Source organism: Salvia hispanica, chromosome 1, assembly GCF_029641045.1.
Source record: "Salvia hispanica isolate PSC_SH4W2 chromosome 1, Shi_PSC_v1, whole genome shotgun sequence".
NCBI classification, from domain to species: Eukaryota; Viridiplantae; Streptophyta; class Magnoliopsida; order Lamiales; family Lamiaceae; genus Salvia; species Salvia hispanica.
The window spans coordinates 14,173,489-14,189,321 of record NC_142692.1 but is presented as its reverse complement, the minus strand read 5'-3'; the positions used below and the strand labels follow the sequence as shown (position 1 = coordinate 14,189,321).

General features: G+C 36.4%; 2 protein-coding genes across 2 annotated transcripts; both read left to right on the top strand.

Moving 5' to 3' along the window:
• Nucleotides 1-609: 609 nt before the first annotated feature.
• LOC125219792 (putative WRKY transcription factor 60) lies at nt 610-3,097 on the top strand. The gene is made up of 4 exons (XM_048121858.2): nt 610-776; nt 1,155-1,442; nt 1,548-1,664; nt 2,617-3,097. The coding sequence occupies exons 1-4, from the start codon at nt 672-674 to the stop codon at nt 2,992-2,994; spliced, it is 888 nt and encodes a 295-aa protein (XP_047977815.1). The 5' UTR covers nt 610-671; the 3' UTR covers nt 2,995-3,097.
• Nucleotides 3,098-11,045: 7,948 nt separating this feature from the next.
• Nucleotides 11,046-14,767, top strand: LOC125219459 (protein ARV 1-like). Its single transcript, XM_048121436.2, has 11 exons — nt 11,046-11,343; nt 11,535-11,698; nt 11,789-11,836; nt 11,922-12,011; nt 12,125-12,170; nt 12,272-12,354; nt 12,446-12,540; nt 12,840-12,906; nt 13,420-13,495; nt 13,678-13,860; nt 13,950-14,767. The coding sequence occupies exons 2-10, from the start codon at nt 11,570-11,572 to the stop codon at nt 13,773-13,775; spliced, it is 732 nt and encodes a 243-aa protein (XP_047977393.2). The 5' UTR covers nt 11,046-11,343; nt 11,535-11,569; the 3' UTR covers nt 13,776-13,860; nt 13,950-14,767.
• Nucleotides 14,768-15,833: the final 1,066 nt, after the last annotated feature.

The window sequence follows — 15,833 nt, the reverse complement described above, 5'->3', positions numbered from 1 at the left end:
TAATAGGCAATTAACTGAAGTTCAATCTAATCTATTCTTCTAACAGAAAAAAAATGTTAGGGTGTATTCTGATAAACATGCTTTGGTATCCGTTAATACTAGTAATTTGAGCCATCAGCCATGCATAATATAAAACTAAAATTAACATTAAATGCTACCACCTAATAACTAATTAAGATACTGATGTTACGCATTCCAATTTCACTTGTTCTTATCAAAGTATTTCACGTAATTAAGGTCTTAACTATTTCAGTTTAATTGGTACCTAAAATCTCAATTGTTGCCGAAATTAGGTATTTTCTAGTCGTATAAATTTAATATTTGGTCACCAAAATCACGTAGTTTAGATTTTATAGTGAGAAAAGATGTGTTTGTTGGAAATTTACTACAAATCCTAAATTAATGACTTTTTTGATAAAATTTTAGTTATAGGGACCAATATCATTAATTAATGATAAGGCACTGCAAAAGTGAACAAATTCTAGAATATGAATTTCAACCACGACTTTCTGGAAAGGCTTCAGGGCTTTCCTAGTCACTTTCCTGTATCAAAATTACGACGACATCTATATGGGTCTTTCACATTATCTCCAATTTCTCACTTTATTTTATTCATATATATCTGTCTTCCACACAACAACTCATTCACATAATTCATTTGCAAATTTCCAATGGAAGAGGACTCAAATCTTACTATTGATCTCAACTCCAATCCCGACCAAAACCCTAATGAAATTAGTGGTGGAGAATTGAAGTCTCTTCCTAAAAACAATCAGGTATCTGTTTATATATATTTCATATAATACTTATAGTTGGTGTTCAGTTTTCTAGATAAAACAGCAGCAGAATATAATTTAGTAGTATTAAGTTGTGAGATTATTTAGTAGGAGAGGATTGGATATAACTGATTATCATGACATTACTATCTATCTACATGAAATTCAATCTCATGAATCAAACATAATACAAATTTAATCATGGGATATAATCTTGCAAACCGAACACCTACATAAGCTATTGCAGATAACACTAGTTACTACTACTAAGCAAGGTTTAAAGGAAAAATCGAAGTGGCAAGAATATAAATAAAACAGAATTAAAAATCGGATTGCAATTTCAAATTGGTGACAAACTAGAAAATCGATTATGTGCAGGATTATGAACTGGTTGAAGAATTATGTCGAGTGAAATCCGAGAACAAGAGACTGACGAATTTGCTGACAATTGTGAGCACAAATTTGTGTGAAATTAATAAGCAGATGCAATACGAGGAGGAAGAGCTGTCAAGAACAAGAAAGAGGAAAGCCGACGACATTATTAATTATCAAAATCCCCAAAATAATTCACCGGATCATATCATGTGTTCTGGTGATGTACCAAATGTGATTAAATCAAATACTTCAATAGTTTATGTAAGAATTGATCCATCTGATTTTAGTCTGGTGAGAGCTCTCCTACTTTATTTAATCTCATCTTTTTTTCCTTTTCTTTTGAGGATGAAATAACAAAATATTGATTTCTTATTGATGTATAAGATGAATATATAGGTAGTGAAGGATGGATACCAATGGAGAAAATATGGACAAAAGGTGACAAGGGATAATCCTTCTCCTAGAGCTTACTACAAGTGCTCCTTCGCCCCGGCTTGCCCAGCCAAGAAGAAGGTACGAAGCCAAACACGAACACGAACACATATCTCGTATGATTTTATATTTGATAGTAAATCTAACTTATTTATTCGAGTAATAAATAAGCCTGTCAAGTTTGTTTAAAATAAGTTAGTACATTTTCCAACTAATTAAGCTATGTGATAATAAATGAGACATTTTCATTTAAGAAAGAGAAATTATTTCTACCCCTAAATTATTTCATAACTTATCACATAAAATTATAAGAAAATTCGCACATAATAATATATATGTATGTACAAGTCCATCTATTCTTTGAATACAGTTTTAGCTAGGACTAGCTTATTTAATGGTCTTAACTCTCATCTGTCAAAATTACCAATATGTGTATGAGGTGGGGTTGGATATGGATAAGGATATTTGTACATTTTATTGTTACAGATAGACCCATAAAAAAGTTTATTAAATAAACTTTTTACTTTCTTCGCCCATAATTTAAAGAATCATTTTATCATTTTAAAATGTTCATAATTTAGAAAATCCAATTACTTTTTTTTCATGTTCAATACAAAATTAATATTAAAAAATGAGATTTACAATTCACTAACTTTTTTCATTCACTTTTTCTTAAGAAAGTCAAACAATTTTAAGAGTATGTTTCGAATCAAAACAGCTATTTACAGAGGGAGTATAAAGTTGTCTTACATGTGAAGGTCCACAAAATATATGCACTAATATGGAGCTTTGATTTTTATGAATAAAATCAAATAAAAATGTCAGTAAAATATTTTAATATATTAAAGTAGAGTCAAATTAAATGTTAAAATAAAATAAATAATATTAAACATGCATAAAACAAGAGTGTTATTCAAATAAGACAGAATTATATAAAATATGTAGCATATGATCAATTCCCAAATATTAATATAGTAAATATTACTCCATAAAACAAAACTAAAATCTCCTCACCTATAATATAAATCTGTAGGTGCAAAGGAGTGTGGATGATCCAAGTCTCTTAGTAGCCACATACGAGGGCCAACATCACCACCACCACCATCACTGCCGCCCGGCTCCAGCTGATACTTCGGTGGCATCACCATCGGGCAGAGGAGCTCCATCTCCCGGATGGCCGACACCCGTCCCGTGCAGCGCTAGTGATGAATGTAGCAAATCACAAAGTGGTAGTGAGCAGAGCAATGAAATCCACCAGTTTTTGGTTGAAAAAATGGCTTCTTCTTTGACAAGAAATCACAGTTTCACGACTGCGTTAGCTGCAGCTATAACAGGAAGAATTTTCGATGAGGTTATATCGTCGGAAAGTAGTGACATTAATGTTTCAAATTCTAGAGGTTTTTCAATGTAATTTTCGATTTTTATTAGAAATTTAGCTACTCGTACTAGAGAATAATATTAACTATGATTTGTATTATATATGTTCTTCGTGGATCAATTTTTTTGATGATAAATGCGCTGATTTTGTAGTTCATAGAAATATAGAATGAGCATGAAGTAAAATACTCACAATTAAAATCAAATAATTATAACCTCAATATAAACTCAATTCGAAAAATAAACATCCTTGAAATTCTAATTCTAAATATATCTATTTATTCAAAAAATGTAATCGCATGTAAAACTTTCTACTTGCTCGAATATATTAAACTGTTTTCTATTTATCATCCTCATATGTGGCTAGTGCATCTTTTAAAATATATGTCTCACATGTATTGTCCCTCTTTCATTTTTTACTACAAATGTGGTACAAGATGTACATTTTTTGCAATTCAAGGTTCATTTTTTTGCAAAGCATACGAGCTTCGTAGGTAAGGGGCCTCGAGAGCATACTGAGTTGTACCCCTCGACAACTTTCTCCCACAAGAGGATGAAAACTTTTTTAACATTGACATACAAATGGAAACATGGACATTGCAACTGCGAGTTGGATCATACTCATATGTGTTTGAATTGATTCCTAAAGCTACACAATATAGAAGATATTGTTGGAGGGATATAATGTTCATTGGAAGTTAAGAGAGTTTTATGCTATAATGTTTATTGGAAGTTGAGAGTTTAATATGCTCTCTCTAACCCAAGTTAATTGATGCATTTTTTTTTTTGGATGAAATTTAAGAAATTAATATTTAAGTTTAAGTGAATAGAGAATAATGTAGAATATTTTTTTAGATATGAAATTTAAGAAATTGATATTTAAGGTCACGTGAATAGTGAATAAAGTAGGTAAAATAAAAGAGTAAGACCACCATTATCGGCGACCAGGTCCATTGCCATGTGGATAGTTACAAATTAAAAAAAGAAAAAGAACAATTCAATTGTGGTCTCTCTCCCTAAAACCAGCGGTCGACTAGTTGGCCATATGAGACCATAGGTCTCCTTACATATTTCTTTTGTCAACCAATGAGATTATGCCATTTGGCATAAGAGCATCCGCAGCAGTAAAGTTTTTGCCATCCGTCTGTCCGTGCCGCTGAGCAGGCCTTGTCCGTCCGCCGCTGCAGCTCGTCCGTCCGTGCCAGTGGCACAGCGCTGCTCTTAGCTAAGAGCACGTCCGTGCCGCTGAGCAGCCCTATGTGGCACGATTTGATTGGCCAACGGCTTAGCCGTTGACAAATTCGATTTTTCTGTTTTTTTAAAAAAAAAATCATAAATAATTTGAAATAATACCAAAAATAAAAAATATATATATTTTTGGATTCCCAAAAAATAGAGCCGTTTGTGGACGTTTTTTTTGGATTTTTGTGATTTTTTTATATCCCAAAATCATCTATAAATACACACATTCATCATCCACTTTTCACATCAAATTATCTCTCATTCATACTACTTTTTCATACTAAATCATCTACATCTTTCTCTCTCACCCAAACCCTCTCTAAAAAAATTCAAAAATCGATTTCACCGATCTCATTGCGAAAGCGGAGCGCGAAGAACAAGAATATTATGAACAATATCGTGCCACCTATGAAGCCTATGTCGCCGCCAATACCCCCGCCCCTCCTCCTCAACCAACTAGATCAAAACGTCGCTACATCCCTCGTGATCGGGAGGGAGCCCACGAAAGGCTCGTTGCCAACTATTTTCCCGACCAGCCGCGGTATCCAGAAGATTACTTTCAGCGCCGTTTTCGCATGTCAAAATGGTTTTTTATGCGTATTGTCAACACAATGTCCACCCGTGTTGAATACTTTCAATCAGGTGTAGACGCAACCGGTCGGCAAAGTCTGTCGACGTTGCAAAAGTGTACTTGTGCCATTGACATACTTGGATTTTACATGGTTTTAGAGGGTGGTTATGTATGAATTTGATCATATTTTGTCTATTATTGGACATGTTTATATCTACTTCTCTATTATGTTGGTATGTTGACCATTTTGTTAAGAATGTGTAGAAAAAGGTACAAAATATGTGGATGTGCAGCAGCCTTGCTTTTAGATAATATTTACTGGAGAGTTTGAAATCCAATCATCCCATAATGCATATCAATCTCTTCGTCTTTGAAAGAACTTCGCGTGGGTATCTTGCACGCCTCAATCGAAGTTCGGTAGAAGAAGTTATGGCCGTTACAAGAACACTGCGCTATCCAGAAACTTACACGCGGCCGGGTGAATTTTTACACTGTAAATTCACCCGGCCGGGTCCTGTAATTCTGCGCGAAAATGGCCAGAAAGGGGTCGAAAATGACCACCCGGCCGGGTGAGTTTTGCTCTTTATAATTCCACCCGGCCGGGTACGCTATTTTGGCGTATTCTTTTGCCAAAAACGCGATTTTTTATGGGAGATTAAAGGGAAAAACGCCTAGGGTTCACATTGATTCAACACCTACCGCCTCCAACACTCACACACACCCCCAAGAACATCTTTGAGAGAGAGAATTGAAGATTGAAGACTTCCAACCGGAAGATTGAAGTTGCAATTCCATAGATTCATTCTCACATGAGTATCTTAATCTTTTTTCCATGTATTTCATTGAATCTTGTGTTTCAAACATGGTTTTTGTGAAGAACATGAGTAGCTAAAAACCTTTTTGTAGAATTCGTGGTGAAGATGCACTAATTTCATAGTTTTTATCCAATTAATTTTGTTCTTGCCTTGCTCTTGTGGTTATTTGATTATTCTTGGGTTTATTCCTTTCAATTGCTTGATCACCATTTGATTGTGTAGGATTAATTAGATTAATCGAGAGATGAAATAATTAATCTGGAAATAAGAATAATTCACACTTTAATGCAATAAAACTCGGGAGAGTTGAGGTTTTGAGTGAGGTCTTTGACCTAATCGAGCTTTTGGGAGTTAGGGGTTTTAGGATTAGAAGGGGACTTCAATCCTAGCACCTAATCTACAGGTTTCTCACCTCGGGAGGGGGTTTAATCTATAATTGTGGTCGACTTAGTAATTCTAGAGACACCAAAAGATAAGACAATTTGATTGGATAAGAGCTTGGAGTTGTGCATCGGATCCTTGAGTTCTACAATTTTCTCCATATATCTTTTCACTCCGTGTTTACTTGCTTTTATTTATCTATTCGTTCATTATATGCTTTCCGTAGTGTTAGAACAAAACCAAACCTTTCCCGATTCTCTAGATAGTAGTCAATATTTGTTCGTGGTAGTTAAGTTGATACAAATTAGTCTATGTGGGATACGATACTCTTGCTTGCTGATTGCTACACTAGCCCCGTACACTTACGGGTATCACTTGTGTTAAAATAAGTCGAGTCAGCCATCCGACAACTTGCTACTGGGCAAACGGCTGACCTCTTCGACGAGTATTTGCATGTCGGTGAGTCAACTCGAATCCTATGCCTCAAGAGTTTTTGCGACGGCGTTCGTTCTGCTTTCGTCGAGGAATTCCTTCGGGCACCCACCACCGACGATTGTCAACGGTTGCTTCATCTTCACGAAACAGTCCACGATTTTCCCGATATGCTAGGCAGCATTAACTGCATGCATTGGAAGTGGAAGAATTGCCCGACTGCTTGGAGGGGGCAATACTTAAGCGGCCACAAAGGCAGCGGCCCAACGCTTATCCTTGAAGCGGTCGCCGACTACCGCCTATGGATTTGGCATGCATATTTTGGTGTTGCCGGATCCAACAACGACTTGAACGTGCTATATTCTTCACTACTCTTCGATGATGTTTTGAATGGTGTAGCACCGGCGATCAACTTCACCGTCAACTATCCACATGGGTTACTATCTCGTCGATGGTATCTACCCAAGGTGGTCGACCGTGAAGTCGTTCAGCAATCCACAAGAGCCGAGACGGATTCTTTTTGCACAGCGTCAAGAGTCTGCTCGGAACGACGTCGAAAGAGCTTTTGGGGTCCTTCAAGGCTGATTCAACATTGTGAAGTCCCCTTCTCGGATTTGGTACGTTAAGAATATCGCCGACATCATGTACACGTGTATTATCTTGCACAACATGATTATAGCTGACGAAGGACCGATGGCGGCTAACTTTTATGACGAGGATGAAGCCGGAAGATCAACCGTGAGGTCTCCCCCACGCCGAGGTGTGCATACGATGGTGAACAAGAGGATCGTAAGAAGACACACAATGCGCGATAAAAGAGCCCACACTGAGCTACAAAATGATCTAATCAATCACATTTGAGCGAAATTCGGCAACGAGTAGTGGGTCTTTTTAATTTTATGGATTTTAATTATGTAATTTTTAATTTTTAGGATTTTAATTATGTAATTTTTAATTATTTTATAATTTGTAATAATATTCCGGGTATTTTTAATGCATTTTAATATTGTGGAAATGTTTTTATTTAAATTGAATAATAGAATGGTGGGACCCTTGAGCTTGTCCTTAGCTAAGGGCACGAATGTGGGTGTTGTGCTCTTAGCTAAGGACAAGGAGTAAAAGTGGGTCCGGGCCCACTTTCGTGCTCTTAGCTGAGAGCACGGATGGGGATGCTCTAATTTCATTGGTTGATAAATATATTATTTAAAATTTAATTATCTTATACTCCCTCTGTCCCATTTGAAATGAAACGTTTTCTTTTTTAGTTTGTCCCATTAAAAATGAAACGTTTCGAAAAATGAAAACAATACTATCTTTACTTTTTTTTCTCTCTTCATTAACTCATAAAACAACACTACCTAAAATCCTGTGCCGAAAAATAAATGTTGCATATTTAATAGGACGGGGGGAGTATATGTTATATGCATAAATTATAAAAATTATATCAAAATTCATAATTTTTTATTCTCTAATTTTCTAAATTTATAGCCAACCCAAATTATTAATTTCATTTTTTCTTTATTTTTAGAGTAAAGGCCCAAAATGGTCCACAACATATGACGATTTTACGATTTTGGTCCAAAACATTATCTTTTGAATTATTTGGTCCAACACAATTGAAAACGGGCCACATTTGGTCCTTTTTGGATGGCGTCGTTTAAAACTAACAGTTAACGTTGATTTTGACCTTTTCGATTAGAATTTTAAATTTTTTAAAAATAATATAGTACTCCTATTATTCCAAAGAAGATGATGTCATTTAAAAAAGCTGAAAATAAACTTAACCCTAACAAAAAATTTTGTAAAGGAGAGGGGGGCGCCTCCTTCTTCTTCCCCACTCTCGTCGCTGATTCTCTCACTCTGCCGTGCGTGCGGCCGTCGTAGCTGCCGTGCGACGGCACGTAGAGGCCATCTCCTCCTCCTGCTTTTTTTCTCCACGGCGAACTCACACCTCTCGGTTTGTTTTCCTCCTTCTCTTTCTAAAATCTCACCGCCGTCAAGCTTCTACAATCCCACCACAGCGGCATTGTGAATCTGTGCTGATCTATTTTTGTTTTCGTGGAATTTGGTTTCAGTTTGTGTAAATTGGTTGTAGGTTGCGTAGTAGAGATAGAGATGCAATTTAAATTTATTTATGATTAAGTCAAAATTTCTAAATACTACTCCTAAATTGTAGTACTACTAGTTTGATTTACTCATTGTAACTCTATATTGAGAAAAGAGAATTTTTTTTGTTTTGTAGTTTTTGCATTTTTTGTAGTTAAAAGTATTTTACATTTAAAATTTTCAGAAAAAAATATTAGATTATAATTTAGGCTCTAATAAAACATAATTATTAACTTAATTTGGTCAAAATTGACTTAAACAGCCACTGACCGTTAGTTTTAAACGGCACCGTCCAAAAAGGACTAAATTTGGTCCGTTTTCATTTGTGTTGGACTAAATAATTCAAAAGATAATGTTATGGACTAAAATCATAAAATCGTCATATGTCGAGGACCATTTTGGGCCTTTACTCTTATTTTTATATTTTTAGTTTATCATTTATTGTGTGATTTTATAAATTTTGCAATAATGCAATATTTTAATTAATAATATTATTATTTAAAATATATAAAATAAATAGTATATAATGGATGTGGTTGGGTGGTCATTGATAAACCATTAAAAACATTAATGGTTGGGTTGGATGAATATTGATGGTGTGGAAGAGATATAAACTAATTAAATATTGAAAAAGTGGATGGTTGGGTTGGGTTGGATGGTTACTGATAAACATAGTCTAAGAGAAATGGAGCAAATAGCTTTTGAGACGGAGGATATTAGAATTTGGAAATTAGGATCCAAAATTTGAATTGGAATTAGAATTAGAATTTTATGTAATTGAATTTAAAGGAATTATGAAATTCAATTCTGAATCAATTTTTTTGTAAAAATATACTCCCTTCGTTCCACAATAATTGTCACTCTTTTCCATTTCGGTCTGTTCCATAATTATTATCACACTCCATTTTTACCATTTAGTAAGTAGGTCTCACGTTCCCCTAACTTTTCCAACCAACTTTTCCTTACATTTTTTAAAACTCGGTCATAAGGGCATCCACAGTGCCAGCTAGCCGAACCATTGCAATCGGCCAGCGGCGAGTTGGCGTAAAAATCGGCGTGGGCCGCCATTGTGGCGTGCCGATGCGCTGGCCGCCATTATGGCGTGCCGATTGGTCAGCGCCAATTTTCTTTTTTATTTTTATTTTTGAAAACCTATATATACGCGATTTTAGTTTCATTTTCATTTGCACCACTTGTTTTAACGCGGGTGGTAGCGGTGGTGGTAGTGGTGGGGATGTTGAGGAGTACGAACGGCAGATGAACGAGGCTATGGAGGCCTACATGAACCGCAAGATGGAGCGGTACATGCGAAGGGTGGAACAGCAGGCGGTACCTCGCCCTCCACCGGTTGTCCACCGCCGAGCAGTGATTGATCGGGATCACGTAGCTGCACATCAGCGCCTATATGACGACTACTTCACTCCGGACCCGCGGTTTCCAGCAACCATGTTCAGGCGGCGTTTTAGAATGCGCAGGGAGTTGTTTATGCGTATCGTTTACGCTTTGGAGCGTCGATATCTTTATTTCCGCTTCAGGCACGATGCGGCTGGCAGACCCGGCCACACCCCTATCCAAAAGTGCACGGCGGCAATCAGGCAGTTGGCCTACGGAGGCGCGGCGGCAAACATGTGGGATGAGTACCTCCACATCAGTGAGACGACTTCTCTGCAGTGTCTGAAGTTTTTCTGTCAGGGCGTGATTCAAATTTTCTGTGAGGAGCACCTTCGAAGCCCTACCCCCCAAGATTGTCAGAATCTGATGCAGATGCACGGGGAGCAGCATGGGTTTCCCGGGATGTTAGGCAGCATAGATTGTATGCATTCGGAGTGGAAGAACTGTCCGATTGCCTGGAAGGGGGCCTACACGACCGACTACAAGTCAAAGAATCCCACGATGATCCTCGAGGCCGTAGCTGATTACCGGCTGTGGATCTGGCATGCGTATTTTGGGGTAGCCGGGTCGAACAACGACCTCAACGTCCTCAACTCGTCGCCCCTCTTCAACGAGAAGTGTCAGGGCATCGGTCCAGTCGTCTCATTTGTGGCCAACGGCAATCGACATGATATGGGCTACTACTTGGCGGATGGGATATACCCTAGGTGGCCCGTCTTTGTGAAGACTACCAGGCACGCGACGGATGACAAGAAGGCCTACTTTGCGGAACGACAGGAGTCGGCGCGCAAGGACGTGGAGCGCGCATTTGGTGTGCTCCAGTCTCGATGGGCGGCAATTAAGGGTCCAAAATATAGAGTGAAGTCAATATCTGCCACCAAGAGTCAATTTTAAATGAATGTAATTTTTTTTAATGCAATTAATGAATTTTCCTGTATATGTCTCGTAAATTTAATTCCGCAATTTAATCGTAAATTTAATTCTGTAAATGTAGTTGTTTTTTAATTATTTTTATTGTGGCTGGCAATCTGATGTGGCAGGTGGATTTTTAGTGTTGTTGACGTGGGAGAGAGAGAGAGTGGCTGGCCTATTTCTATCGTGGACGCTCTAATAACAGTAAAAATTATTGTGGGAAGGGGGGAGTTAGTGAGAGTGACGAGTAAGGGTATATATAGGAGAAATTTGAAAGCAGCTTAAGTCGTGAAGATTCGTCGGTCTCAAGACGCCCAAAACTTCTGTCGTTGCATTTGCATACGCTCTTATGCGAATTTGATGAGTCATTTCTGAAATGAATTGAAAAATTCGGCTCCAAATCACCAAATTGGAATCCCAAGCCCTAATCGTCGCCTCTGCCTCACCGGCCCGCTTGCGTCGCCGTAAACTCTGCCGGAACTGGTTTGCTTGATTGGCGGCCTCCTGACTCCTCTTCACTCTGGCTTTCGAGGTTTGATGCTATCCATTTTTCCAAGTTGCGAACGATTTGTTGCTTGCGCATTAACTACTGCAAAATTAATATGATTGATCCATTGATTCCGTAGATACGTATTGCTCCTTGTGATCCTATCGTAATACTCTCAGTTACTTAGTTAAAATTACCGAATAGTAATGATTAACCGAACTGTTCACTTTGATCAGGTTGCCGTCTAATTGGATTTTCTCCGAAACCAAAAATGGCGGGCCGTGTTACTACTAGTGAAGAGGAACGTACTACTACTGACTTCCGATGTGTGCAGTGTGGATTTCCTGTCAAAACACTCTACATTCAGTATTCTCCAGGAAATATTCGCCTCGGGAAATGCGTAATTCTTCATTTTCGTTGGCTCATTCAAATTTTGTTATTGCTTTTTGACCTCATCAGTTAATCAATAATCCGTCGGGATTAATTTTAGGGAAATTGCAAGGCTGTTGCTGATGGGTACATCGAGTGTGAAGTAATGGTAATTGAATCAAAGAAGAGTATAATGCATAATTTTGAGTATATGATGTATATTGTTTTCATTTTCTAGTCTTTTTAATATTCAGATTCTCATCCTTGATTTGATTCTGCACAAGCCCAAAGCGTATCGGCATGTATTCTACAATATGTTCAGTAAAGAGACTGTAAAATTTGAGGTACTCTGTATAATATAATCCCTTGACATAGTTATATTTTGAGTAAGTTTTTATACACTCTTATACTATTGGATTTTACTTACTATTTTTAAATGCATTTTTCTTTCCGGCAGAGTTTGTTGTGGAAATTGGTGCTGGTGTATTGGATGTTGGATATCTGTATCCTGTGATTAAGTGTTGTAAATTTTCATGAGTTTCGGAATGATGACTTTGTGCGTTTGAATGCCATAAGAGTATATGTGTTGCCTTAGCTGCTCTAGACAGAATGTGGGTTTTGAGCACAAATGAGAAGGAATATACCATGCCTACAAGTTTTACGTCATTTCTGCTAGAATTTGGAAAGGTTTGAATTAAAAAGTTACTTTGCTCTATAAAATTGACTCTTGGTGGCAGATATTGACTTCACTCTATATTTTGTTGGTGGGTGCTTCCAGATGCTAACTGGTGTAATGTTTGGGAACCTCATATTTATTTGTGTGTTGTTCTGTGGCACAAGAAAGCTTCTCAGCCCAGCAACTATTTTTCACGGGTAAATATTTACTCGTAATATTTGTAAATATCTTCCTGATGTTTGTCTAGTTATTTGCATCGTGTTTGCTATTCTTTGTCAAGTAGAACTATTCGTCATACTATCAGCAAAGATTACATTATAAATCCTTATTGATGCACACAGCAGTTATACAAGTATATGATACTCTGATGTATAAATATGATGGAAACCTTCTCAACAAGTGGGATAACTGTGCTAGTTATGTAGTCTTTTTTTTAGTCTTTTTATTGCAAGAAAGAAGTTGCAGGAATTAAGTAACATACCTCTTTACTTGGCAGGTGGAAACAAATGCTGTTTGTAGTCGTTGTTTCAAGTTACTTTAAGATCTTTCTTTTGGCCATGATGGTATGTTTCATTCTCTGATGCTTGCTCTTATGAGCATCATGTTGTTGTATTTCCTTAAAGCTTATTATAGCGCAAACATTTGCATGCTTTGACCTTTGTTACTAATGAGGGAAAGTGATCCAGTTCCCTCCGAACTATCAACACCATATTTATACATTTTCTCCCTCACATATATTTGATGTAACAACTCCCGCCACTTAACTATCTGAACTTTGCGAAATTCCCACTATAAATAGCACGCGGACATGGGAGTATTTTGCCAATGTTGCTTCTTTCAGTCAGAATTTGCCACCAAATATACCACTGTTATTCCTGCACCCTGAAATTTTCTACTTATTGAACTTGCAACCGTCACACAGTTGAGTTGGTGGTTTGTGGAAAAAAGTACTTATGCTTAAGTTCAAACTGATCATATTTTGCCAATCTGTAGTCCCCTCTTTCTATAAGTGACTATTATGGGTTATCAATGTATAGATTTGCTTATTTTGTTCAATCCCAATTTGTGTTTTGTAGGTCTGGGAATTCCCTTCCTCTGTGATTGTAATCATTGACGTTTTTGTCTTATCATCCAACACTGTGGCTTTAAAAGGTGGGATACATCGACACTACAGATTATTCGCTAACTCATTAATTTAACTTGAAATCATGCCTGTCTCTGAAATGATCATGCCCTGTGAAGAAAAACCATCACACCACTAGCAATCATGAATTACTTAGTTTAGCTACTACAAATTTAAGGCCATCATGCTGATCATCACTATGTTAAACTAGTGATCACCAACTCAGTGATGAGGAGATCCTTGCTTGTGTGTGCCTTGGCACATGGTTTGAAGTGTTTCACCAGTCAGAGCAAAGCGTTCGGTCTCTAAAGCTAATTGCCAGAAGTGGCATGGCGTCAACAATGAAATCATCAAGCAGTTTGGTGTTCCTATCCATCAACTTCCCCTCCTTGAGGTGAAGTGGATTGACCTTTACCTTTGGCTCTTATATATCCAATTCAATCATTTCTGAGATGTTATTTTTGCTCTTTCAAATTTTTTCAGTGAATGGTGAAAAAGTTTAAGATTGCTGCTGTTCTTGTTGATCCTGGGCTGAAACTGTTGGCCGTGTGTTATAGCCATTTATTGGAGTGTAGAAATCTAACCTGAGAATTTTGTCGACCCATCGTTGAAATGTGGGCAGTCCACAGGATATTGTTGGCTCTTTTCCTTGGTATGTTTCCTTCATCTTCTCTCATGCAACTACGTTTGGATTACCATGTGGTTTACTTACTGTTGGTTTGTTTTTTGAAATTTGTTCAAAATGTGAAAAAAGACTATGAATGTACGAGTGTGTCATACTACTTTTAAAATTCAGAAATTATATTAATTCATTTTTTAAAGATCAGAGATTGTTTATATAGTTCATAATAAAAAAAAAAGTTACACATAACCTCGTTATCTCAGCAATATAAAAAAGTACTAATGAATGTCATATTTTCCCATTCACGAACTATACTATTTTGCTTATAGTATTAAAGTAAGTGCCATGTCTATTTCGAGGACAGAATGAGTACTACTATATATTTGTTCTGAGTGAACTAAAAAAATCTGTGAACAATGAGGTTTATACTTTAGTGATACCTTAACTGAAAAAAGTTGCAAACAAAATATTTCAGACAATGAATGAATCAGATTTGAGATTATTTTGCACTTTTTTTTTTTGTTCTTTTCATTTTTTTCGCTGATCGATTGTACAGTTTGAATTCAAAGTCAAACTTGATGTATAAAAATATTCGCTGTACTACTTGGAATTCCTGGTCATCATGAAATGGACCTTATGATGTGTCCTAGGACAATTGTTTACTTGCCTAGTTGGTCAATTTACAAGTCTACGACATTCTCCCAACACTTCTACCCAATTGATAGAAACTGCAATTAAGTAGGACAAGGTGATAAATAGGAGTAGTAAATTATATAGAAGTATACAACTCTGTCCATTTCAAAAACGTCAATTCGTTGCAAATTACTACTATAATATTGCTTAGTCTCATTTAAGATAGACCATTTTTTGTAATGACACAAGATTTTGGATGGAGTTGTTTAAAGTGATAAAATTAAGTGAAAAAAATATGATTAAATCTTTTAATAAGATAGACCATTTTTTAAAATATAATTAAATATTTTAAATATGACAGAAATTTTTTGAAAAGATTAAAGGAACAAAGAAGATAAAAAAACCCTTAACACACATAATATGATTCATATCATGTGTTTCTAAGATCCATTTATGATATAAAGAAAAGCCCCTTAGCATACATAAAAAAAGAATAGGTAATTATCATATTTAACACACATTTGTAATAGTAAAATTAAAAAATATAAGACGCCACATGTCGATGCCATTTATACTATAGTACGTATCATAAAGACAATCTAATCGTAATAATTAGAGGTTAATTAGATGGAAAACATAAATCAATGACGACTACAAAAGGATTGTATATTTATATGAAATAAAATAATTGTATCGCTCCTTAATCATTCGAGTCTTGGCGAGTACTACATAATAAATCTAGTTGGTGTAAAATATAGTACTCCACATAAAAACTGCAAATGTAAAACCTATCCCAAGTACATCTCATTCTTTTATAGCAGTACTCCCTCCGTCCCGCTTAATATAACACATTTTTCCCAACTAAGATGACATATTTCCTTTTTTTGGTAACTTTCTCTCTCTAATTAATACATTCAACTACTTTTTCTCACTCCTATTAAAATATTCATCTTTCTCCATCTCTCTACTTTAATACCTACACCCACCTTCTTTCTCTCCAATTAAACACTTTAACCAATAACTCCTAAAATTCCATGCCGGCTAAGCAATGTGTCATCTTAGCCGGGACGGAGGGAGTACTTCATACTATAAAAAGTTATAATAATTTCCAG

Excerpts from the sequence above, each read along its gene's own strand:
- LOC125219792 (XM_048121858.2), top strand. The coding sequence starts at position 672 with ATGGAAGAGGACTCAAATCTTACTATTGATCTCAACTCCAATCCCGAC. Across the intron at positions 777-1,154 it reads CTCTTCCTAAAAACAATCAG|GATTATGAACTGGTTGAAGA; the intron begins GTATCTGTTTAT and ends GATTATGTGCAG. Across the intron at positions 1,443-1,547 it reads ATCCATCTGATTTTAGTCTG|GTAGTGAAGGATGGATACCA; the intron begins GTGAGAGCTCTC and ends ATGAATATATAG.
- LOC125219459 (XM_048121436.2), top strand. The coding sequence starts at position 11,570 with ATGGCGGGCCGTGTTACTACTAGTGAAGAGGAACGTACTACTACTGAC. Across the intron at positions 12,171-12,271 it reads GTATTGGATGTTGGATATCT|ACAGAATGTGGGTTTTGAGC; the intron begins GTATCCTGTGAT and ends TAGCTGCTCTAG. Across the intron at positions 12,907-13,419 it reads TCTTTCTTTTGGCCATGATG|GTCTGGGAATTCCCTTCCTC; the intron begins GTATGTTTCATT and ends TGTGTTTTGTAG.